The 26,905-nt window shown below is 38.3% G+C and overlaps 1 protein-coding gene across 2 annotated transcripts; it reads right to left on the bottom strand.

Annotated features, from left to right (window-relative positions):
* Nucleotides 1-1,462: 1,462 nt before the first annotated feature.
* On the bottom strand, nucleotides 1,463-25,187 carry rbbp8 (retinoblastoma binding protein 8). 2 transcript variants are annotated; one of them, XM_066719374.1, is made up of 19 exons: nucleotides 25,108-25,187; nucleotides 15,208-15,401; nucleotides 13,187-13,229; nucleotides 11,734-11,829; nucleotides 11,121-11,233; nucleotides 10,142-10,214; nucleotides 9,860-10,038; nucleotides 9,185-9,280; nucleotides 8,619-8,716; nucleotides 8,276-8,409; nucleotides 7,352-8,174; nucleotides 6,998-7,124; nucleotides 6,292-6,380; nucleotides 5,538-5,649; nucleotides 4,183-4,338; nucleotides 3,947-4,013; nucleotides 3,532-3,628; nucleotides 2,939-3,080; nucleotides 1,463-2,665 (listed from the first exon to the last, which is right to left on the bottom strand). In XM_066719374.1, exons 2-19 carry the CDS (start codon nucleotides 15,326-15,328, stop codon nucleotides 2,568-2,570), a joined length of 2,664 nt encoding a protein of 887 aa, XP_066575471.1. In that variant the 5' UTR covers nucleotides 15,329-15,401; nucleotides 25,108-25,187; the 3' UTR covers nucleotides 1,463-2,567. The 2 variants fall into 2 exon arrangements, with proteins under 2 accessions (XP_066575471.1, XP_066575476.1); XM_066719379.1 differs by lacking the exon at nucleotides 25,108-25,187 and adding an exon at nucleotides 17,871-18,027.
* Nucleotides 25,188-26,905: the final 1,718 nt, after the last annotated feature.

Here is a 26,905-nt window from a genome sequence, read left to right as displayed (position 1 = left end):
AGCTTTACTTTTCTAGTTTTAACTAAGATAAGGAGCTAAACAGAAACACAGAAGCCTAGGCAACAGCTAACCTTTCATGAAAAATCTATATTGGTCACTTTTTGTGTTGCAAATTCAATGTCACAATGAAATCATAAACATAACACCAGAATATCAGTGAGAATTTCTCACATCTGAACTGCAATCTATGCATGTCTCAACACTGCCCTCTACTGGGATTACACTAATATTTTGTAGGAAAAAAATATTTGAAATTGAAATAGGCCAAATTTAATGTAATCTGAGAACTAACTGGAATAAATACATATATGAAAACCACAGTGATTTGCAGTGTCAGTTTACAGGAAGAGTAATACACACACACATTATATATATATATATATAATTAGTACTAAACAAATGAGTACAGCATGTTTGACTACCCACAATAACTAATTTCTTTTAAAATATGGGATTTATTTCCAATTCAATAAACCATGTACGTACAGCACATGCAGCGTGTTTCTGAATGTACTATCACAAACCTCCCTGTATTGGAAAATGGTACATGCAGTAATGTGTCATTGCAGGGTTTGTGGGAGAGCAAAGGGATATAAATGCAATCTGTAATCTGTTCCTACAAGTTACTGTCCATACAGCACAGAGCAGAAAGGTTTTCTAAGTGGAATGTTAACTGCTTGTCATATTTCACAAAGTGTCAGATCCCCTGTGGTTCTGCAGTGGGCAATACTGCTCAAGACTGGGGGCATGGCATAGTGAATGGCAAATATGATAATGGACTGAGCATTACAGAGACGAAAAAAGAAGCAACAAACCCCATGACTTGTTTAGAAACCACCACCCACGAGGCTGTGTGTAAGTTGGTGATGAGTACTGTGTAACATGAATAACTTCAAATATATATGTATTTTTATAAATGATTGAAAAGATAGTAGTTGAGTTCATCTGCTTTATATATTTTTGTAATTCCCATATTATGTATGCATTGCTGGACGTGTACGCTTCCTCATTCAATTTAATCCTGATGTACAGATTCTACAATATATTGCAATATACATTGTTTTGTGTGCTTTCAGCAATTTATGTAATATGCCTGTCATTTTCATCTGTCTCTCTGATGTCACTTGAAGCTGTCTGAGAAACACCTCACAATTAGTAAGCACCTCCACTTTACCAGCAGCTATAAGATATGGAGGGGGGAGAGAGAGAGCAGCCTTAAGGACTATCCCACTTATCTATCTCCCCATAAACAAAAACCGACAAAGTTTTGAAAGTGATTGCACTGCACTTAAAACAGATTTACAAAAAGTGTCAGAATGTGAGCAATTAAAACAAATATAATGGATAACACTACATTTCAAATTACATCCATAGACGATTCTAATATTCTTTTACAGCTTAGTTTTATATACTGATCTAATTTACTTTCAAATAATTAAAGTGAAGAAAACTTGCAAAAACATAAAGTTATGTATTTTATTACAGATGACAAAAGTAAAAACATACTGAGGATATTTACACAATTTCACAGATATAATGTGAAGAGATATAGACAATCAAGAACAGTATATTTTACACTACAGCCTAAAAAAATACTGTGCAAAATGAATTATACTTGAAGAATATCAGTGACATTCAGAAACGTCTTGGCCCCGATTTGAAACCGCTAACGTGTTCTAAAAAAAAAAAAAAAACTGCAAACAGTGAGAAGTGAGAAAAAACAACTTGTGTGCCAGCCTATCATAACTGCCACCTCCAGAGACCCTTAGACAAAGTCTGGGCAGTACTCAGCTCAGTTCCCTGAACCCCCCAGAGCAGGGCTGTGAGAAGCACTAGTACAGGACAATAGCTCTCCATGTTATTTGATCCACAACAGCACTTATTCATATGTACTGTAAAAACAAAACCCACTCCTCAAAAATATTAGATAAACAAAATTAGATGAGATTTTTGTTTCTTTGCTTATTTTGATTAACACTTAAATAAACAATAAATAATATTATCAACAACAAAAAACAAAACCCTGTTGAATTCTAGTACGAATGTGAAGACCTTTTGAACTACAAATGGGATTGGAACTGAAGCACAAGGCTTTGGAATACTTATCTGCTTAAAAGTCAAGTGAATTACTGTGCTCTGAGTAAATCTGCCCGTTCATCCAATAGTGAATAGAAGTAATCAAAAAAGCCACATTCACACTCGACTCTGTAAACACGGTCTTTGCAATGCCTGCCTTTGTAAGCAGGGAGATTATTGAGAAGCAGCTAATCTAACATTGTGGAAGCACCTTTAGATAAGCTTGCCCAAGACAAGTAATTCTGCTTGAAATAACTCCCAGACACAACCTCTAGCAGCAGAAATGTCTTATACAATAGCTTTTCTTTTTAAACCATTTGTGGTTGAGATGCAGTAAAAGCTCCCATACAAGGTCCACAGTCTTATGCAACATTTTGTATGTACAATTAATTGCAATTCTTCCCGCAACATTTACTGTAGATTTGTTATTGCGATCAGAGAGACACTGGCCTGTTTTGTGATTTATTTTGCTCAGTTTCTAAAAACAGCCATCATGTCTTCTGCTCTTTGCCTTTAGGGGAAAACATTGCATTGTACGGTCGCCTCCTTCTTGTACGCTGCAGAGGATTCATATCTTCTTTGACATACCCTGGAGAACAAACAGAGCCTGTTACATTTCATATGCAAAAAGGCACATGAAAAACTAAAAAAAAACTCTTCCCAAAACATATGACGTCTTGTCATCAGTAAATAATACACATAAACAAGCTTGGATGCTTGAATGCACCAGTTCTACTGACCTTTAACAGGTTCATTTATGCTGGAGAATTACAATCAAATTAGCTCCTTTCGATAGCATGTGGGTTTTGGGATCAGTAACAATAGTCTAAATGCCGTTAAACACAGCAATACTGTTTCCCACCTCTGTCTACACAGGTCTGCGTGGACGGAAAGCCCACTTCCCAGAAGTTCTCGGGGGTGCTGGGCGGGATGTATCTGAAGCGGTGCCGGGAGCAGGCCGACAGCTTCTTCTGGCGCTCTCCTTCTGGCAGGTCTGCGTAATACTGGAGACGACACACAAACGCAAGCTTAGAGACCCATTCACGTGCACCACGAGCCCACAACCACCATTTCCACAGCCAGCGTCATTCAAGAACAGCAGTCAGTTATTTCACTGTTTTGTTTTATGTTGCTGTACTGAAATGAGAATATCTGTAAATCCCATTGAGGATTAGGCAGATGAGCTGGAATGAGGGAGAGACATACGGAGGTTTTTTCTCGTCTTTGGAATACCCACAAATCATAAACTTGCAGATATAAATCAATAGATGTTAGTCCTTTGTAAGACGGACCGTAATCCCTTTCACAGACAACACGAACTACAAATTCTGAATCTCTGTTAAGATTGTGGAGTTTGCTTAGTCAAAGCTGGTGAATTGAATTGGTTTTATTTTCTTTAATACAAATTAGGTTTTCATAAATCATGGCAGCCAAAACGAACAGGTCTTTACTCACGATCTCACACTCCTTGCATGTGTGTCCCTGCAGCTTCTTCCGCTGCTCTTTCTTGCGCACCACATCAACATGAGGGAAGTTCAAGGAGGCGTTCAGTCTAAAGAATGAGAAGACAGGTGTAACTCATAGTGCTTTTCAATTATGACCATGTTCTTGCTCAATTATGGAAAATCAAAAATCATTGACAAAATACTGGTCAAGCTACTGGAAGGTTAGACTACAGTTCTGAGTGTTATTGACAGTTCTATTCGGTATGTGTATTTTTGTGTATAGTACAAACTGAAAAAATTGAATTTGCAAACTGTTGTCTGTGACTTTACTATTCAAACTTTTCAGCAGAATAACTAATGCCAACGTTTAAGCATTTAAAAATAAGCGAGAACAAATTATTTCAACTTTTATTTTAAATTCTTACTTTTCCTTGCTATGCAAATAAGGTTGCACCACTGCTTGATGTGGGATGTTTGTGACTTCCTCAGACACTATAAAAAGAAAAACATTAGAAAAAATCATTACAAAATTTTAAAAAGAATAATTAAAAATGCTATGCTTTATTTATTGGACTACTGACAAATATTCCTTTCATCAAATGACACTGATAATCTGATCTATATTCCTGGGCCATTCATTCTTAAAAACCCAAAACCTTACTGTCCACAGAGTCCTCTGCCTCCTCTTCATCCTCTCTGTCCTCTGCCTGACCCACCGCTTCCTGTGGACTGCCATCTAGTGGACAAGACTCATATTCCCCATAGGCTGTGCGGTCAAAGATTTCTGCCAAGCTGTCATTTGCTTTCTGGCCCAGAGCTGGGAAAAGCCAAAAGTAGATTTTAAATAAAACCGTAAAGGGAGAGGTTTACATCACACTGTGTTTAGTGGACAACTTGCATTTCAAAAGTCCAAAGGATTTAATTTCCCCCAAAATACACAAAAATCCATTACACATTTAGAACATAAGAATATAAGAAAGTTTACCAACGAGAGGAGGCCATTCGACCCATCATGCTCGTTTGGTGTCCATTAATAACTAAGTGATCCTAGGATCCTATCCAGTCTATTTTTAAATGATAATTTTCAGCTTCAACCACATCGCTGGGGAGTTTGTTCAGATTGTGACAACTCTCTGTGTGAAGAAGTGTCTCCTGTTTTCCATCTTGAATGCCTTGAAGCCCAATTTCCATTTGTGTCCCCGGGTGCGTGTGTCCCTGCTGATCTGGAAAAGCTCCTCTGGTTTGATATGGTTGATGCCTTTCGTGATTTTGAAGACTTAAATCAAGTCCCCACTTAGTCTCCTCTGTTCCAGGGTGAAAAGGTTCAGTTCCTCAGTCTCTCAGTAGGACATTCCCTTCAGACCTGGAATAAGTCTGGTTGCTCTCCTCTGAACTGCCTCTAGAGCAGCGATATCTTTCTTGAAGTGTGGAGCCCAGAACTGTACACAGTATCCAGATGAGCTCTAACTAGTGCATTGTACAGTCTGAACATCACTGCCCTTGTTCTCAATTCTACACTTTTGACAATATACCCTATCATTGTGTTTGCCTTTTTTATTGCTTCCCCACATTATTTGGATGGAGAAAGTGAGGAGTCCACATAGACGCCTAGGTCTTTCTCATGCATTTATTAATCTAGTTCTATTCCTCCCATAGTGTAATTATAGTGGACATTTTTGTTACCTGCATGTATTACCTTGCACTTGTCCACATTGAATTTCATCTGCCAGGTGTCGGCCCACAACTGAATATTATCTAAGTCCCTTTGAATAGCCTGTGCTGCCAAGATTGTATCTGCTGAGCCACCTATTTTAGTATCTGCAAATTTGACAAGTTTACTAACTATTCCAGAGTCCAGATCATTAATATAGATTAGAAAAAGCAAGGGACCTAATACTGATCCCTGTGGAACTCCACTAATTTATGTGGTTTCCTGTCAATGTCTATAATTCATAAACACTTCAAAAGATAGTTTCATTTCAATGATTGTTTCATATACGGAAAAGCATTCTTTACCATAGCTGGTGTTTGAAACCCTGCTTGGCTTCGATCCTTTGAGAAGCACACTGTTGCTGATGAAGGTACAGTCTGTGTCCATGGTCTCGCCCTCAGACCTGTGAGGCTCAGACTGCGGAGAAACACAAAGAGCCTCTTATACAGCCGGCACGGTCCAAACCACTCCCTGTGTGCTGGCACTTTCACACGTACGTAGTGTTTAAATATCAGCATTACCTTGGTTAAAGAACAACACTGCATGAAGAGTGCAACAACAACAACAAACAACACCCCAACATTGTTCTGCCTCATGGGGGCTGAGAATCACCAACCCATCCCTAACCATGTCTACTCTTTCAAAAGATATAAGATGCACAAGACATGCAATATCAGAGAGAAAACACCAGAGGGAACCAGAGCATATTTTACATACACTTTGCTTTCTGACCATCTTACACATAACATGGATTAGGTTTATAATACAGTTCCTTCCGAAATGATATCACCAGAAAACCTTGTATCGAATGAAAGGTTTTAATACTTCCAGCTGCAAGTGCACACAGCTTTAGTTAATGGTTCTCAAAATCTAGAACTGTATTATTAAAATCAGATTCATCTATGAAACACGGCTGTTTTACACAAGCAAAGGTTACTCTGACAAAAATGCAGGTCACTTTAGATTAAGGTGTCAGGAAAATCAATCTATACAAAACAAAATAATATGTACAGAAATTTGATTACACATTGAATGACTAAAGAAAAGAAAGAAAAATACCTCTTGGTCTAATAAGGCATCTGTCTTGTACTGGGAAAGGTCCGCTCCTGGATCCAGGCTCCATGTCATATTGCTTGTGACAGGTTTACCTTTTTAGGGAACAAGATGCCAAAAACCACTCATGCATCAGTACATATTCAATTTTTTCAAAAATCAATTTGAAAGAGAAAGTAAGGCATGCAAGTGTTTTAAAACAGCACAGGGCACAACAGCACAAACCCCCAACTGAGCATATGAAGGAAACCATGTACAGATTGCTGCTTAAGACTGTAAGCCTCTGGCCATGACTGCCAATAATTTCTGTAAGACTAAGGAAAAGGTTGCAATGCCATGTCAGAATTGCTGATCTCTTCCACACAAGGTGTAAGTAAGTAACCGACTAATTAGAGCAAAGGGCAGCAGCAAAAGTGTTAACCCTGATCATATTTCACCAGCCCTCTGCTGCTACAGAAAAAAAGGATTTCTCAAAAGCCAGGGAGTATACTTCCTTCATCGAGTGTAGACCTGCATTGCAATTGTTGACCAGAACTCTAAACAAATGTAGGAGAGTATTAAGTATTACTTGCAAATACACCGATTCTGATGTAGATTCTCTTATTGTACCTTATACATTAATTCAGTTTTTAAAACCTCCCTTTTTTATTTTTCTGACAGACTGCTTTTGGAAAATGTCAAAAATGAACTATGACAAACATGACAAAATTACCATCGTCTCTCTGTGGGGGGCTCCTCTTTGAAACAGCACAGGGGTTGGGCTGCAGCACTGAAGCTTGTTCACAGTCTTTAGACAATCCCCGGCTTTTCTTTCTGATTGGCTCTTGCACGTCTGGTGTCTGTCAGCACACCAACCAATGCAGGGAAAGCAAAAAGACATATCACAATTTTTTAATGTAGAAAACACAATCCAAAAAATGTTCTGCGTGTGTGTGTGTAAATGCATGTGCAAAAGAGTAAGAATAAAATAAATAGAAAATACTGAAAAGTGGAGGGGAGATTGCTCATTCAAAACCTGGTACAAGATGGTTTCAGTACCTCATGGCTCCAGTCAAAGGATACCTACCCTAATGTCAAACAGCTGGTCTGGATCCATTTTGCTTCCTGGAGGAGTTGCTGGGACCCTGAAGACTGTTGGGGTGGGTTTCTTCTCTGGGGTCCCATCTCTGGTTTTGTAACCGAGAGACTGCCTTATGGCTTCCTGCAAGTAAGGATCCTCTTGCGAGTCCATGTTTGGCAGGCTGCTGCCGTTGTACATCTTCAGGAGGGAAAGGGAGGAATTATGGGAGGCTTTGCGCATGTCGAACAGGGTGGCCTGCTTTAGCCTGTCCTTGGAAACGGGTTTGCTTTCCCTGTCCTGAGAGCGGCCACCATTCAGGCGCTCTGACAGGTCTAGTGGCTTGTCTGCTACGTCGTCCAAGATGCTCTCCTGGCTGCTGCTGCTGCTGGCGGCTTTATTTTTCCTGTCAAAGGGCTGGTCTTCCTCACTTTTCTTCCTCTTCACACTGTCTAGCCCAGACACCTTTACAGTGGGAAGCTCTGGAGTGTTTTGACACAGCTCTGTGGGAACAATCGCAGCCTTTGAGGTGTCTTTCACTCGCATTTGCATGTTGCTTGCACTTCCTCTAGTCTGTTCCCCATTTTCCAAGGAATGCCCATTGGAAGTTCCCATTCTGAGTGGTGCAATGCGGGGGACGTCTTCTGTCTTTGACTTGAGTCGATTAACAAGGGGAGCAATTTTCACTTGCTTGCCTAAGACAGGTGGGGAGTGTTCGTCCTTGCGGTCTGGATTTTGAACTGGTCTTGCAGAACTACCAAACACTGGAGAAGTCCTCTGCTGCATCAGCCACTCCCTGTTCTGGGTACAATCTGGAGGTGTCCCAAAGTATCTGGAACACAGTGGAAGGAAACCCAGCTATTACTATTAAGAGTAACAAAAATATGAATCTGAAATACATTAAGGTAGTTTATTAAATTACATGCAAAATACCTCAGGTTGTTCTCCTTAAGGGTTGCTGAATCAGTAGACTGCTGTCTTGTACCAACATTGTCTTGCTTTTCAAGAGCCACCTGCACTGCCGGAGAAATGTCTTTACCGAAGGAGCCTAAAACACTCTGTGATTCCTACAATAACAAAACAAGATTTTGAATTAACAGAATTGAACCCTGTAACGGTCACAACAGAATATAAAAGAAGATTAATAATAAAAAAAGTTATGAGGCCATATAGCTAATTAATCAACCAGCTGAGTAGAGTGATAACATGTTAAAGCAGATCCACTGATTTGAGGAGGTGCAGGCAAGGAACACAAAACAGAAACCTGATAACTTACCGACTCCTCAGGAACTCCTAGTCCAAGTGTTTCAGCAACAACAGCAGTTAAATTTAAGGCCGGCTTTTTAGAGGTATAACCTCCGCCTGACTGGTTTTCTGAAAAACAGACATGCTTTTCATTATAGCTTTTTTTTTTTAATAAAAGGTAGACATATCTAGTAAAGTAACTATACTAAAATATTTGTAAATTGCTGTTGTGGAAAATATGAATAATTCTAATCATCTGGCTTCACAGTTTTGTAATTAGATTTTAGGAAGTAAGAAAAATTATATCACAGCCAAGTGTCTTAAAAAACAAACTAAAACATGATCAAGAAAGTTGTTAAACCTCTAGTAAACCAGCTAAGTAAGAATTAGCAGTCTTCCACGCCAGGAAAACAGGTTCTGGAAACTCTGAGTTTCATTAATCACTATACTGGGGATCTTCCATTGCCAGCCAATAAGGAGGCATAACCAGTCTGTGGTACCATCAACTGTACTAGAACATAAAGATAGATTCAAAGAAGCATTTCCTTTCCCTTCCTACTATTATCATGTTACAGGAAGTTCAATCATTGTCCGTACTTGTAACTGTGGATGCATCCATTTCACATGTTTCAGGCACCAAAATCCCAATGTCATTTCCACATGCAATTATTGGCGAAAGGCCTGTCCTGTGACCTTAAAAACAACAAAAGGAAAAACACTGAATTTATAGTGTCAGACACATAGTAAATATACAACTCTTCATAAAGATTCAATCACACAGACAAGGACCAACCTATGCCCCCAAAATTACATTTATACTTTTAGGGACACTGTTACCCATCACACCTCTAGTTTAGTGTTCTTTATATTTGTTTTGATTAACTGAACATTAAATGAGCAACTTTACTGCAAATAAGATTTTAAGAGGATGAGGAGTCGAGCTGCTCAGCGTACTGTTGGCAGGCTTGTCGCACATTTCTCTCATCTCAATAAGGGGCGAGACCCTAATCAAAATCTTCATCCACCCACAAACTGCAAATTACGAAGTTGTACCCTATTGCATTTAGATTTATAAATAGAATAAAGGGTCTTGTAATAATAAATTAAACCACGGTAGGGTACGGATTTGTACTTTGACATTCGTGCTACCCAATGCTTTGATTTCGTATGGCCCTAGTCGAACATACATATATATATATATATATATATATATATAAATGCACGTTCTTCTGTGTAGTTGCTGTATTCTACCTACCCAGACTATAAACCTACCATCAGTGGGTGGTGATTTCTCACTGCTGGGAGGAAGTCTTTCAGAATAGCGGACGAGCTTGCTGTCCTTTTTACGTCTCATTTTATTAACCATGGCGTGGGAGACCTGCTGGATGGGGGAGTCCGGGATAAAGCCTTCCTCCTGCTCCGGGGCCTCTGCAGCCTGTGGGGGTTTCTCCCTGATGGTGATGAAGGTCACAGATGATCAATGCTGAGGCAGATGCCTCAAGACCAGGAGAACAGCACAACAGCTAGCATGGACAGATAAATGTCTATACATACGTGGTCTTCTGTAAATGCTCAAGCTGCTGGCAAAGCTTCTTGTTTTCATCTTGAAGGACATTTCTTTCATTCACTGTTGGAACACCCCCCCCCCAAGAACATTAATTGTAATAAATATAATGATAATAAAATGGTAGAGTGTGTTTGTATTGTGGGAAACTGCAGATTTGATGTTTTACTTTTCTGTATCAATCAGAATCTCTAGTATTCTAGTATTATGCATCAGTTAAACTGAGACAAAACAGTGCAGATGTTTAACCCAATTTTTCACATCTTAATTTTAATTAAAGGTAAAGGGATCACAGCCACAACTGTGCTGACCCTACAAATCTAATCTAACACTTAATATACATGTCTAAGTTGGTTGATCATCATTTCTGTTTTAGCTGAACTTATCCTGACAGTCTTTACAGCATTACATTTAAACAAAAAACCCAATACTACATAAATCAAGCCCTATGCTTATAACATTTGGAAAGATAATACTGACTTTTTTTTTAACATTTACTTGTAGAGCAGAGGAGGTGGAAAACAAAGATATCATTGACTTTTTTTGTAAGAATGCAAGAAAAGCCATTTCCCCTTGAGCCCAGCCAAGAGATAATGCCTTAATGCTGCCGTCTGTTTGACTTCACTGCCTACACCCTTCTGAAGGCCCATTGTGCTATGTGCAAAGAAAGTGAGCTTGTTTCTTTTCTCCCCCCCTTCATGGGCACATCTGCTGTCGAGTTAGCCTCTGATGGATGTAGATACTGATAACATTTTTTAAATGCTTCACTGACCAATTTGTGAACAGTAGCTATCAGGTTTTAAAAAAAAGGATGTTTATGTTGAAGGTTTGTGAGAATACAGTTAAAAGGTTCTTCAGAACAGCATATAGTGGAGTGAAGCAACAAATGCCATGAATGTGTATGTGTGTGTGTGTGTGTGGTTTTGCACTTGGTCACCTTTCACTGCGTACAAAGATGCGAGTACTTACTCAACTCAGTGATTAGCCTGAGATTCTGCTGCCGAACGTTTTCAAACTCCACCTGCTTCTTTCGCATGTGCTCTTCGGTTACTGCACATCTGTCACAGAGCCCTGCTCTCAGCCTGCAATTAAAATTATTGCTGTTGTTGATTTAGCATGGATTATTTATTCTTTATCTGAACTCATAACAGCCTACATAAACTAAGCCTGTACACACACAGTTAATTATAAGTTAAAGTTACAGAAGCTTGGACATGGTGTTTTTTCCTGTTAAGGCTTCCAAGTCCTGTGACTGCTTCTAAGAAAATTCAAGGGAATAACCTTAATATCAAGGACAAGGCAAACACATGAATGGCTGTTCTGTCTGTAGTCCATCAGGCATCGGGATAACCCACATTGTGTTTAAACATACGGTTTAAAAAGACTGAAAACATTTTCTGCCATGCATTCTGATTAATGCTGGGTTGTATCCATATCAATTTTGCAGCGTCAATAAGCTACTTTTTTAAACTTCATGCCCAAAAGCCGACTGATTTTCATCAGCCTGAAAGCTCAGCAACAAACACACCAACCTCACAAAGCTAAATACAATGTACAGTAACATGTGGTAAATGCAGCTTACCTATCCTCTAAAACTTTCACGTTGTCCTGAAGTGCCTTCTGCAGTTCCCTCAGCTGCTGATTTTTGGTATAAAACTCCTCCAGTCTTTGAGCATCTCTAGGCAGAAAAAGGCAGACACACATTTTTCAAGATTTTTATTTTGTTTTACATTATCATTTTGATTTAAGATCAGGAGAAAACATTATGAACATTTATCTGGCTGCCAAAGTTTGATCTTCCAAGATTCTGATTTTGTTGGTTATTGGAGAAGACAATAATTCTGATGTTACATAGCTTTATCTTTATTATGACATTATTTTAATTATTACTTTGATTACTCACATTTAATGAAAATGCTTTGGGCTAAAATACCACAGAATTTTGTAACAGAAAAAAATACCAACTCAAAATCAGCCTGAATGGCTGGCATCTGGGCTCGGAGCCATAACACAGTGACAGCCTGTGACCCAACAGAGTCATTACCTGCACTATTCATCTGAGCCCTAAAATGAAAGAAGCCATTGTAACAGTGCACATCAGTCCTGAAAGACTATACCTGCAGGACTGAAGGAGGGTCAATGGGGAACACGGCTTATTAAATCTACAATGAAATGCTTGTATAATGTCCACAGCAAACAATAATTAAACTCTTTGGACTGGTATGCAAGATGTCACAACATAGGAGCCCAAACTCAAATCCTGCATTCAGCTCTCAGACCAAGTCTGAATTGATACACTTTTCAAATATTCGCAAAACTGGACAGTTATTCTTTTACAAACCTACTGACAATACTTCAAACCTTTTGTAGGTATTTGGATTTCTAATGCTGTACCCCTGCTGAATGCTGGGAAGTAAAATTTCCCAAATGTGATCTTAAACTTTGTTATTTTAGCCTTATCATTAAGATAAGGAAAATTATGTTGATCAACATAAATTATGGTAAACTATTAGTAGCTCTTCTGCAATCTGCCTGTATTACAGTTTAGGTAACAGAAGTGTAAATGGGGGGAAAGGGGCATAGCATTAGTGCAATTTTAATACAACTATGTCATTCTAATTGCAGGATATATTCTCTTGTGTAGCTTCAAGTGCATTAATGCTACATTTTCCTTCTCCAAACATGGAAAAAGTCAGTCGTTGCAGAAAGGCAGCAGCAAGAGACAAGTTAATGGCATTTTCAACTCAGGAAGACATTACTATAGCACTGTGACCTTAATGAGCCCTTTTGTTTTTGTGTTACATCTGAGCACATGAATGTATTCAGCAGATTTCATAATACAATAAAAGAGTTCAGAAGATGTGACAGTATCACAGACGGGTAATTATTTTGAAGAATACTTGAAACTATGCCTTCACCAAAGATTATGCTGCACATTCAATCTAGAACGTACTTTTCTTAAACATATTTAAAGCAGGGGATACGGACATGCACAATTCATATTTTAAAAGGATAAATTAAAGTTCTGTACTTACAAGCATCTTTCCTTCTTCAGTTTGTTTATTTTAACTTGCAATCCTAAAGGTAACAAAACAAAGTATAAAGGATCACTTTACACACAATTTGGGTTTTGGATTACAAATTGCAGTATTTATTTTGTTTTCCATGAAAAATTGTTTAATAAATAAGGAAGAGCCCTGAAGCCATGGGGACAATAAAATAAACATTAATCATCATTCATAATTTAAATTCAAAATCATGTACTGACCACAAAAACATATTATACAGTATATACTTAAGATACAAAATTCAGTCAAATGTAAAAATCTGGAAAGGTTTTCAAAATGTCTCCATTACATCCTTGCACTTCAGCATGGACTCAATCTAAACAGCTGTACAAACCCAGCCTCCTAAAGCTTTATTTATTTTGTCAGCCCATTGCAAGGAAATGATTAGTCAGATCAAGGCAGAACTCTAATAAGCCAGTGGAAAATATGACAGGGCTCAGCCCAAAAGTAACACACAATGAACACAATTCTTCACGCATGTCTCTTCCCCAATTCAGCAATAAGTGTAATATTCTGCCAAATAAAGTATCATGTCAGATTTGATCAGAATATATTACATCATCCAAAATCAAGCGGAATTCAATGTAAAGAAGAGCTGATGCAAAAAGAAAACATTTGGTCGTCAACGCTGAGGAAGGAAGAAACGCATTTAAGAGGGAAAGGGAGCAGAGCTGTGGGAAAGGATAGGCAAAGAGCATCACTGGAATGCCTTTTGAAAGTCATAGGAAAGACTCTTTTTATCTCGGGGATACTCAGCACCTGTGAGACGGTTGTGCCCTATCATGCACATCTGAAATGAAACAGAAGAACAGAAGGAAAAAAAAAGTTTGCTTTTCATCAAGTCAATTAGGCACCTGCAATTAAAACCCCTATAAAGTGCACTTTAATCCTTTTCCACACCCATATGAGGGTTTAAGACTGCTAAACAATGCTGCTCCTGTATGAACAGGCAGTCTGTTCAGAAAAGTATTTCAAATTGTAACATCAGCAATATGAGCCACCGAAAGCAAAGGCCGGACTGAAGAGGCAGGCTACTGTGAGCTCTCTGTAACTCTATCTGCCCTGTGCCGGGACGGAGGACGGAACAAATAAAGCCAGTGTTTATTTTAACATCGTTAATAGATTGTTAAGTCACTCATACTTATATGAACCTTTGGATGAAAATCTACTCAAAATGAACTGGTGGATAAAGAAATCTGCCTTTTTGTTTGAGAACCTCCCCTACCATATCATCCTTCAAAAGCTGAGCACATTCAAACAAAATAAGGATTTTGTGTACAAACCGTAATAAATCAGTTCAGCATATAAAGCATATACAGCTTTATTTGTTTGGACAACAATATGCTTAAGTATTAGAAAGTCATGGTGATATGGTGATAGTCATACTCTTCAGAGGTTTCAAAATACATTTAACATTACAGTACAAGTTAAAAAATGGCAGTCATGGAGCAGGGGGCAAGAACAATACCATACAGAGGTGACTATATGACAGTATAGATGGTGTAGACACTACAGGCCATTCGGTGCATGAAAACTGAAACTTTTAGTGTACAGGACGGGAGTTATGATCAAAGTTTTAACAACAGGGCAATCTATTATGCAATTTATTTAAACTCTGTAAACTGTACATTGTTAGTTAAGTAACTTAGTAAGTAAGAAAGATACATGGGATAAGAAATTTCTGCCCCATGGCTAACCATACCACCACACCCTTGCCTACACCCAGCAGACAATACACAGATAGGGCAGGCAGATCTCTTTAAATAAAACTGGGATAATCAGTCCTATTACAGAGAAGACGAACATTATGATAAAATTTGTATTGGAAAATTAATATACAATGCAGGGCAACATATTACAATTATCAATTAGCCTATACTCTAAAAGTGTTTATTTTTTCTTCTAGGGAAAAAACAAGATGGAAAGCAAAGCCGCCAATTCCAAATCATATCAGTGCTGGCAGCGGGGGTGAAATGAGCAGTGTGTACCTTGCACTTCGCTGTCATGGCAGTCTTTCAGTCTGGCCCAGAGGTCTTTGAAGAGGTCACAGGACGGCTCCAAGGGCAGACCTGAGCTGGGGCTGCCGCAGCCCCCCCCTGTGCTGTTCATCTTCAGCTCTGGCGTGACTCCCCCCTGGTCTCACATGGCCAGGCGTCGCGGGCGTTCAGGGAAGAGGGGCTTTCTAAAACGGCACACACAGCCACCGAGTCAGACAGGCAAGACGGACAACAGGCTGAAGGATAACACTGGATGCTTCTGAAGAAAAATATTTGAGACTAAAATAAATATAACCATGTGAATTTCGAAATAAATACATCAGTAAGAAAAACAAAAGCATGTTTAATTTAAATCCTTATGTTTTGGCACATTTGCCAAATCTACAATAAAAACCTACGTCGTCTCGTCAGACAAGCAAGACTGGAGCTTTAATGAATCAGTAAGAGAACATACTTTTAAAATGTATAAATGTCTGTGTATTAAAATATGTGAGAAAAGTCAATTTTCAGTAATTAATTCTGCCAGTTAGAACTTAAATAGGTCAGTTCCATTGATATATGCTACTGTACAGTCTGGATTATGTCCAATTGAAGCAACCCCATTTCAGTGGTCAAACCGGTAGAGTAATGCGATTACAATATAAACCCTCCACACCCATGGACGACAACTGTGAGAAAATACAATTCCAGCAGTACTTGTACCTAGTCGTGGTTAAAATACAAGTAACTAGGTGGACAAATCCTAACCTGAATTGCAAAAATTTACTTTACCTTATGTATGAGATCAATGAGGCTGAAAATAAGCAACAGCCAGAAGACAACCACATTTCTAGACTGTTAAGATCCCAGAAATATTTAATGTACCATTGTTTACATATGATGAAAAAGCATGGTTTTGTTTGATTGATTTTGCAAGTGCAATCTTTCAAATGGTATGCATTTAGCCAAGGAAATGAAGATTGGTCTTGGATGTTAAAGTCCACTGAACAGGAAAAGCATTCAAAACAGATATGTCCGTTTAAATAAACAAGGATATATATATTTTTTTTTTACGGCAACATGGTTTGGGGCATCATAGCTGAAGAACAACTAGTAGTTTCTATATTTAATTCCTATGGTAATTTAATGCATCTTCAACAAGTATGGACAAAAAGCTAAATATGCAAAAATAAATACTAAAACTAATCATGTTAATAATAATAATAATGATTAAAAAATAAATGTAAAAAGCCTGTGGCTATAGGCTACTATATATAGTAGCTTCCCATTCCAGTATTTTTCTATTCTCTAAATATAATTTAGCCATGACATGCAGCAGCTCCTGTAAAGTTAACATAACCACAACATTCACAGCTCCTTTCAAACTTAATTTTTTACACTGCTACTTTTCCAGGAGAATATTTAAAAACAAAGTACCTTGCTTTTGGAAGCTTGCCAATTAGTTCTCTGTGGGAATATACTGCTGAGCCACAATTGACAACTGTATCAGTAGTAACAGTACAAGTCCTGCAACACGATACAGTAGTTAAACCCCAAAATGCAAAAGAGGAACCAACATAGCAAGCTGTTTGAACCATGACTTTTGTATAAAACTTGATTAGAACGTTATCACCTTGCCTAACATTAAACACCCTACCTTGCCTTTTCAGGGTTAAAAAGGGGAATAACCAAACCAAAGAAACCTTAAATATTCTGATCATGGTACAAATACAAATATTCTCAGTGACCGTGCACTGCCTACTATAATTTCTCTAAACAAATAAGAAAAAAGAGGAAGACTGCTCAGTGCAACTGTCTGTCCAATATTGTGAAGAGAAACAGAGTAGCCTCTCTCTACAATCCAACAGATGGATTAGCTATTCATTAAAATCTGGGGATACCACTTTTACAATGAAACACCCTTCTGTCTCACATCAAAGATAAGAACAGTGAAAACTCAAAGGGATTGAAAATATTCTGCATTAACCAGTGGGATAAACCTTTGATTTTCAGACTTGGAAACCTCAATTTTACTCAGGATTTCCATTCATACACTCTGCCAGGCATCGCAACTCTACTAATACAATGATTATATTTGAAGAGAATATAAGACTATGAAGACGGCTGAAGTTTCACAAAATGGCCCTTAGTACTGTGCAAAAACTACTCAGAGTGAGGCACGAGATGAAGCATGCCTTAATTCCTGTCTGTCCCAGTGCTGGTCTTACTGGGCGAACAATTGGCTAGGATAATCATAAAGCAGATGCTAATACTGAATAAAAAAAAAAAGTTTGTCTTTTCAATCAAGGGTCGGATTAAATCAAAACTTTGACCCACCCGCTAATAGAAAACGACAGAACTGTACTCAGTTGTGGCTTCATTTTTTAGTAAGATACCACTGTCTTCTAATCATAAATGTAACAGCTATGATGAACAGGTTTGTAGTTTGCTATAAGCGGGTGGGTCAAAGTTTTGATTTAATCTGGCCTCAAGTCTATGATTTCCAAAAAGGTAAAAACTAAAATTGGAATAAAATCAAACCATACAACAAAACAAATTATCAATAATGAATAATAATCATGAAAAGAAAAGTATAAATATACAGTGCATAACTTAAAAATTCAACAACTGAAAACAAGTTACAAATTTAACAAATAAAAGCCAACTCCACTCACCATAACAGGAGCAGCTCTGGATTACATAGAAATCTGAAAGTGCTAATGTCCCCACAAGCTAAAGATAACTAATAACTAATAAGACAAATCAAATTGACCATTAGAGAGAGGCAGCTGGAAGTGAACGTCTTCTTGACTAGGCAGCTCTGCTCCCTTGCTAGCGTATATATAGTGTGCAATGGATAACCTAATATGCCTTTCATCTAACTGGCTGGGCAGGTTTTTACATTCCCTGGGACCTCGGATCATACCAGAATTTGTTGGCATAAGAGACTGGACAAACCGGTTCCTCAATCAAACACAAACCGGTCTCACCAGCCAGCATCAAAGACACAACATGTAGCAGCCCAGCAGATATAGGCTGGGCCTTGCAACGCTGTGCTTCACACCTCTGGCAACTCCCCAGCACAAGAGCCGAGGAACAAAATGTTGTAGCCTGGAGCTAGAAAAGCTAGAACAGCGTGTGAGGCTCCAGCTCAACCCCACTGAGTAAAAGTGAGATCATGTAAACACAGTGAATAGAGCTTTGAAGAAGTTATTAGAGAGCACTGAATACATCTGTTTTCACAGGGAAGTGCATCACAAATACCACAGAAAGAACCCATGCTTTGTTGCAGAGGGGCTTATTTGCTTCCACCACCCTCCCTTTATCAAAACTGTCATCGACTATGTACGCTCAGCATTTAATCTGCTCACAGGTCTGTCCGTATCCTGTAATGCAGTCACTGCAACACTGCAACTCCTGTAGCTACAATATGCCTTTTTTATTGTAACAGGCAAAACTGCTTCTCTCTCCATAGTCAAACGGCCTTGTTTATTTGCTCTAGAAAGAGGTTTATTGTTCATTAAACTACCACGATTCATTGTTTCATTCTTTTCATGGACAATTTCAGAGATAGTAACTAAAACAAGATATTGTTCCAATATTGAGAGGGATGCTTTTGTATAGGTTGTCAACAGTGCATATTAAATTATTCTGGTACTTCCAACACATCACTTTGTTATAGACGGCACTTTCTCTTCCCATTGACACAAAAAATATGTATGATGCAAATTATTATTTTTAAAATGCATGAAGCATTTCTTTATTGAAATAGATCTAAAAAACCTGCAGACAGCAGGCAGAGGTTGCCCATCCTTTACAAAAATCTGCAACAGCAGGCAGAGGTTGCCCATCCTTGGTTACTGTTTATCAGCACTGTTACCCAATGTTTATAGAGAGTCTGATAATGTTTTGGAAAGTTGCACGTGATAGTTAAGCTTTCAAATGTGAAAGTATGCCAAATTAGACGCAATTTGTGATACAAAACAAATCTGTGCTTAAAAGACAAAGATCAATAAAATATCTGACCTAAGGCAGCATTTTTCCACCGCATGTCTTATGAGCGGCACACCGCAAGAGCGGTACAGGTTTTGTAATGTCAGCAAACTGAGCTCCTTTGCCTAAACATGTAACGGGGTGCGTTTTCTCTTTCACAAACACATTTAGCACCGTACAAGGCTTCTGATTCAGTAGGAACCACTGAGGTCAACAACTTTACCTAACTGCAAGATGTTTATTCTTCAGTTCATGCATTATGAAGTTAAGCATGTTGAAGTACAATGTAAACTGACAGTAGATGAAAGATACCATGCATCCATATATAGTAATGTAAGTTAAATTAGCTTATTCAAATTTTTGTCAAATGCCTCCTTTGGTGAATTGATGACTTTGGCCATTCTGTAAACATCTGGGAATTTAACAAAGGGAACAGTTACAACATGTAACAAAGGTACACAGATTGTATTGCACAGTTTAGTTTCAATCTCAGTTGGACATGAATACAAATTTCAACCTCATAATCAGTATACATGAGCAAAATCTTTTCTTCAGCTAGTGTTAGTGAAGTCAATAATTTTCAAATCTGGCTGTTCCATTTAAGACATTATTTTAAATGAACATATTATCCATATGATATGGTTTTATTTAGTTATTTGTGTGTTTATTGGCATAAGGCATATAATTAAGCTAAGCTATCAATGCAGTTAACTTCAAAGAGCAAAAACAAATGAATTAAATCAAACACTAATTACCTTAAAACTGAGGTTACATTAAACATTTGAATCACAGCCCAGCTTTACCTGCCAGGAACATTTCTGTGCTTGGAAAATTACATCTTTCATGAACTAAATACAGCGTTTCTCAATTTATAGTAAGACCCACTGGACAGTACTGTTAAGCATCGGGATTAAATCATTAAAACCTCAGCGTTGAGTTGTTATTTTCACCCGTACATTTGCATTCATGCTCTAATTCTTCTCACCAATCAATGCACAACATTTTGGGAAGCGCTTACTTCTGAGCAGCAACGTCAAGAACAGACATGTCATGAGAGCAAAGGAATCTAAGTTATAACACCTTTATCGTTCAGATACAGTAGATTACTTAATCGTAATGGTATGTTTAGAAACCAGAGACATAAAGAAAATAATCTGTTGAGTTTCAAACCCCATTCTGAAACAAATGTGATGTGGTAAAGAGAAATCCACAGTAGGATCATGGAACCCTTGATGTGGTAAAAACTTCCACCTGGCGAGGTTGAGTCCTGCAGCCCCAAGATTGCACTTTGCTCATTGCAGTGGGGAGATGCCAACGTGGCACAAAACCAGCAAAGTGCCTATAGCATTTTTCTGATATTTTTAACTGGGGAATCCCATCCTTCGCTTTTATATTCCCTGAAAAGATCTTTCTACCATTTCCCTGCAATCACCGTGTTGATTGAGTAAGTAAACTGGCCATGTGACCTTTAAGGTATGAGTTATGAAGACAGTGTGAACAACAGCAGTGTATGAGAGCCACAGATGGACTTCATTGAACTTCACTGACTTTAAACTAGCCATTTAAAATAGTATTATTTCTAAAGATATTACTTAATCCAATATAATGTGGGGACACACACTAAAGATTAAATGGTTATACGAGGAAAGTGTTTTCTTCTACACAAATACTAAGCAGTGATTCTCCAGGATCGTTGGAAAACCACCTGAACAGTGAATGATTTTACAGTAACTCAGCAAAAATAATGTAACACTTTGATGACATCTTGGCTCAGGTAATATGTATAAAATATCTTGTATAGTGTTTTTACATCTGAAGCAAAACAAAAAAAGTCATTCATAAGTGGGCATTTAATTTAACTGAAATGAATAAAGAGATTTTGATTTTAGCACAGACTCCTCTGCTTTGCTTAAATGAGTAACTAGGAAAATTAATCAAATGAAAAAGGCATGAGTAGTAGTCAAGTCTTCATCAGGTAGAAAATGTATCTGATTCCAGTGTTCTGTATTTTTCCACCTTTAATGAAGACCACTAATGATTTAATCTTAAGAACAGGATTACAGTGCAGAGTATTAGATTCTCACATTTAAACCAGCAACTAAAAAAGCAAGAGCCTGGGGCTACAGCTAACTGTAACTGATGAGATCACTTTCCACAAATGAAACAAGATGCAACCAATGCTGAAAATCAGGTGGTCTGCCTACCCAATGAAAGCCTGCATTGGTATCCACAATTCAAGACAGCGTCCCACTCCCTTGGATTTATGTTACAATCAAAATGCTTATAAAATGATCCCAGTTGACAACAAGTGCCGACTTGCTATTTTCACACATCTTTATACTATAAGGACATTGAGTGCTACTCTCATCTGGCTTGACTACAGGGAGAGATACATAAATGATAAACCTAAAATTCATGCCTTAAGCTTCTATGCGTGGTAGATAAAAGCATGCTAAAAGTTGAATTAAATAAATTTGTTTTCAAAAGTTTTACTTTTTCCAATAATTTTCACCCGTGTGGGAAACAGCAAATGAAAGGCCAACAGCACTTGATATCTCTCTAAAGTTAAGACTTGCATCAAATTTGAAAGCAAATGCAAGCAGACATAAAAGCAGAAGACAAAGGTGGTCATGATGACAACTTATCTTTATTCAACAAGTGAGGACATGAAGGAAATTACTTTGTATGTGATCTTAAAAATCATGCTCAACAAGCCTGTACCAGCAGGGCACATTCTTTAGCGCCAAGCATATACATTCTGGAACAAAGGCCGTCTGAAAGACATCCTCTGGTTGAAGGCCACCTGCCAACTGCAATAGTTTAATTGAAAAGGTAATTATGGAGTCTGTCAAATATACCCTCCTTCAGTACTTCATCAGACACCTACACTGTCCCTTTCATTCAAGTACTGACAGACCAACTGGCCAACCCACTACATCTACAGGCTTCAACTTTAAAAATAAAATTAACATGGACTATGATTTCTTTTTTTACATATTTTACAGAATTACTATTAAACTATGCTGTTACTCTTCATTTTGAAATTCAGTAAAACAAATGCAACTCAATGTTTCTGCAGAAAACAGTATCAAACTTAGCATGAAATAAATATTCATAATTTCAACATTTGACTATTAATTTTAATAGTAACATTAATAATAATAATAATTTGTTAAAATGTCACCTTTAGCCTCTAAAATGAATTTCTGAATTTTGGCAAGACTTAACACTTTTCAGAACACTATGTTAACTAGAAAGAACATTTTGTGCTACAGTCATAATGCTCACTAGAAGGAGAAGATTCCACATAGAACACAGCTATTGAACACTCAATTATGTTATAGCAAAATTTTAGGAAAATAAAAAGCAATCAAATTAATCTTTCCTGAAATAATATATTATTTAAAACAAGATGATCCACCTTTTTTGATTATTTAATAAACTACAAAAAAGTCTGAGAATGGACTGTTACATGGGCTCCACCTATTGGCTGAAATTGGTACAATATTCTGAAAAATAAAAAGTAACATGGAAGTTTCAAACACTAACCATCTCCTCTATTAACACCACTTCCACAAATAATGGATTGTCTTTGTGTCCCCATAGAACATGAAAATCCATGAAAAAGATAAAGATGGAGTGAGTCTGAATATAAGTATTAGTGGTCTAGTTTCACTGTATACCCTGTGTGTATATATACAGCTCTGGGAAAAATTAAGAGACCACTCCAATTTCCGAAATCAATGTTAAGTGGTCTCTTAATTTTTTCCAGAGCTATGTATATATACACACAGGGTATTAAAAATAAAGCCTTTTAAGGGTATGAGTTACAGTAAATATCAGAAAACAAAGAGGAAAAAAAGAAATATGTTGATTGCTTAAGGATTCAGAATGCTCCTCAACTCAATATTTGGTGGAATCGCCTTTGGATTTACTTATAGACAGCAGTTTTCTTCCACAGATTCTCAACAGGATTCAAGTCAGGACTTTGACTGGGCCACTGAAGGACATGCACTCTTATTCTTAAGCCACATCAGTGGTGAAAGGGAATTTTTTATCGGACTGAAACAGATTTTCCTCTAGTCATTGTCTGTATTTGGCTTCATTGATTTTCCTTTCAATGCTAACACGTTTTCCAGTCCCTGCTGAGAAGAAGCATCCCCAAAGCATCATCCTGCCACCACCATGCCTGACTATAGGGATGGTGTTGATTGGGAGATGTGCTGTGTTGGGGCTGCACCAAACGTAACACTTGGCATTTAGACCAAAAAGCTCAAATTGGGTTTTATAACTTTTTCTGGATCACTCAGGTGCTTTTTCTTCTTTTTTAATCCATCCTCCTGACATGTTATTTTTAATGATTTTATCCCTGACTTGCTCTGAAAGCTCATTGGTCTCTTCATGGTTGAGTATTTGCTTGAAATTCAATACCCGACAAGGGAACCTCACAGAGACAGGTGTTTTTATTCTGAAATCATGATAACCACTATTACTGTACAGAGAGAGACAACATTCAAATAATTCTGTGTGAAGAAGTGTATCCTGTTTTCCGTCTTGAATGCCTTGAAGCCCAATTTCCATTTGTGTCCCCGGGTGCGTGTGTCGCTGCTGATCTGGAAAAGCTCCTCTGGTTTGATGTGGTCGATGCCTTTCATGAATTTGAAGACTTGAATCAAGTCCCCACGTAGTCTCCTCTGTTCCAGGGTGAAAAGGTTCAGTTCCTCAGTCTCTCAGTAGGACTTTCCCTTCAGACCTGGAATAAGTCTGGTTGCTCTCCTCTGAACTGCCTCTAAAGCAGCGATATCTTTCTTGAAGTGTGGAGCCCAGAACTGTACACAGTATCCAGATGAGCTCTAACTAGTGCATTGTACAGTCTGAACATCACTGCCCTTGTTCTCAATTCTACACTTTTGACAATATACCCTAACATTCGGTTTGCCTTTTTTATTGCTTCCCCACATTGTTTGGATGGAGAAAGTGAGGAGTCCACATAGACTCCTAGGTCTTTCTCATGCGTTACTTCATCTAGTTCGATTCCTCCCATAGTGTAATTATAGTGGACATTTCTGTTACCTGCATGTAATATCTTACACTTGTTCCACATTGAATTTCATCTGCCAGGTGTCGGCCCACAACTGAATATTATCTAAGTCCCTTTGAATAGCCTGTGCTGCCAAGATTGTATCTGCTGAACCACCTATTTCAGTATCATCTGCAAATTTGACAAGTTTGCTAACTATCCCAGAGTCCAGATCATTAATACAGATTAGAAAAAGCACAGGCCCTAATACTGATCCCTGTGGAACTCCACTAACAACCTCACTCCAGTTAGAAGCGACTCCTCTAATCAACACCCTCTGTTTCCTATACGTCAACCAGTTCATTATCCATCTACTTACATTACCCTGAATGCCTACAGCTTCCAATTTGAGGATCAGTCTTTGAGTAGTAGGAGTAGGTTGTGTAATACTGGATACTTTTGCAAGGCATTGTATATGTATGCAGGTACTATGTAGATTGGGCCTTTGGTAGTCCAAAGGAAAACAATGATGGAAATGTATGTGAGTGTCCTTATGCCTACAAACACAACAACATGCCCTGTCAGAAAACTGGGATAGTGCAACAAGGAGAATAACGTTGAAAATATAGTCTCAACCTCAATTCCACAAAACACCGTAAACAGTCAGTTAAATAATGTAACTAATACAGTGTTTTCTCAAACCAAGTTATACGCCACAATTATGTGTGCAACAAAACGTAACTAGTCTAATGCCTCACATGTCAACATTGTGTAACGTACATCCGAGTTTGTGGTGGCGACAAACTATCTCTAAACAAACTGTCATGTGAATAACAATGCATTACCAGTCGAAAAGCAGCTCATAGATAGGATGTGGTATAAGGTAGTTTAATACTCACTATGTGTATTTACGTGTTGAAATCGCGGGTGCTTTCCTCATTGTTGTCAATTCGCTTTCTGTTTAGATTCCGCGCTGCGCAGTGCATTCTGGGACCATTTGAACACTTCCGGTTTGCTCTTAAAGCAATAGTAGCAATTTAATTGGTGACAACCGTCTTATTTGTGAAAACCATTGTAGCAGCGGATGTAGGTCAGTGGTCCTCAAAACAAGAGACGCACATTACACGGTCACACCCTTTCTCAGGAATGCAAACATTTCAAATTGTGTTGTTTTAAATAATCCAAACTGTATTTAAGTAAGCACAATATATAATTCACAAAGTATAAAAATACTTCACAAAGTAAAGTATACTCTAGTATATACAGCTCTGGAAAAAATGAAGAGACCACTTAACATTGATTTCTGAACTTGGATTTGTCTCTCAATTTATTCCAGGGCTGTGTATCTACCTTACTTGACTCTCAAAAGTTATGTGATTAAAAAAGAGAGAACAGAAACTTGTATTAATAGCATTATGCATTCAAACCTGAGATCCTTTTGATCCAGTTCTATATTTCTATTTGTCCTTTCTTTGTAATGAGCAATGACACAACTGAACCTAATCCCATATGGGGGTCTCTGTGGACAAACTGTACTGATGTCCTCTTCTGTGGAGAAGAAATAGTGGAATGTGCTTTTCCTGAAAAATGCTGATGTTCTAAAACTGAGGTTCTTCTGTAATACCACAGATATACTTTAGCAAAAAACAGCCCAAAGTGCATGTGTGTGATACAGTGGGGGAAAAAAGTATTTGATCCCCTGCTGATTTTGTACGTTTGCCCACTGACAAAGAAATGATCAGTCTATAATTTTAATGGTAGGTGTATTTTAACAGTGAGAGACAGAATAACAACAAAAAAATCCAGAAAAACGCATTTCAAAAAAGTTATAAATTGATTTGAATGTTAATGAGGGAAATAAGTATTTGACCCCTTCGACTTAGTACTTGGTGGCAAAACCCTTGTTGGCAATCACAGAGGTCAGACGTTTCTTGTAGTTGGCCACCAGGTTTGCACACATCTCAGGAGGGATTTTGTCCCACTCCTCTTTGCACATCCTCTCCAAGTCATTAAGGTTTCGAGGCTGACATTTGGCAACTCGAACCTTCAGCTCCCTCCACAGATTTTCTATGGGATTAAGGTCTGGAGACTGGCTAGGCCACTCCAGGACCTTAATGTGCTTCTTCTTGAGCCACTCCTTTGTTGCCTTGGCTGTGTGTTTTGGGTCATTGTCATGCTGGAATACCCATCCACGACCCATTTCAATGCCCTGGCTGAGGGAAGGAGGTTCTCACCCAAGATTTGACGGTACATGGCCCCGTCCATCGTCCCTTTGATGCGGTGCAGATTTCCTGTCCCCTTAGCAGAAAAACACCCCCAAAGCATAATGTTTCCACCTCCATGTTTGACGGTGGGGATGGTGTTCTTGGGGTCATTCCTCCTCCTCCAAACACGGCAAGTTGAGTTGATGCCAAAGAGCTCGATTTTGGTCTCATCTGACCCCAACACTTTCACCCAGTTCTCCTCTGAATCATTCAGATGTTCATTGGCAAACTTCAGACGGGCCTGTACATGTGCTTTCTTGAGCAGGGGGACCTTGCGGGCGCTGCAGGATTTCAGTCCTTCATGGCGTAGTGTGTTACCAATTGTTTTCTTGGTGACTATGGTCCCAGCTGCCTTGAGATCATTAACAAGATCCTCCCGTGTAGTTCTGGGCTGATTCCTCACCGTTCTCATGATCATTGAAACTCCACGAGG

The sequence above is a fragment of the Amia ocellicauda genome, chromosome 2 (assembly GCF_036373705.1).
Source record: "Amia ocellicauda isolate fAmiCal2 chromosome 2, fAmiCal2.hap1, whole genome shotgun sequence".
Classification (NCBI taxonomy): Eukaryota; Metazoa; Chordata; class Actinopteri; order Amiiformes; family Amiidae; genus Amia; species Amia ocellicauda.
The sequence above is the reverse complement of the archived record's forward strand: the minus strand, read 5'-3'. Positions and strand labels throughout refer to the sequence as shown.

Excerpts from the sequence above, each read along its gene's own strand:
- rbbp8 (XM_066719374.1), bottom strand. The coding sequence starts at position 15,328 with ATGAACAGCACAGGGGGGGGCTGCGGCAGCCCCAGCTCAGGTCTGCCC. Across the intron at positions 11,830-13,186 it reads CTGAAGAAGGAAAGATGCTT|AGATGCTCAAAGACTGGAGG; the intron begins GTAAGTACAGAA and ends TTTTCTGCCTAG. Across the intron at positions 6,381-6,997 it reads CCCCCCACAGAGAGACGATG|GTAAACCTGTCACAAGCAAT; the intron begins GTAATTTTGTCA and ends TTCCCTAAAAAG.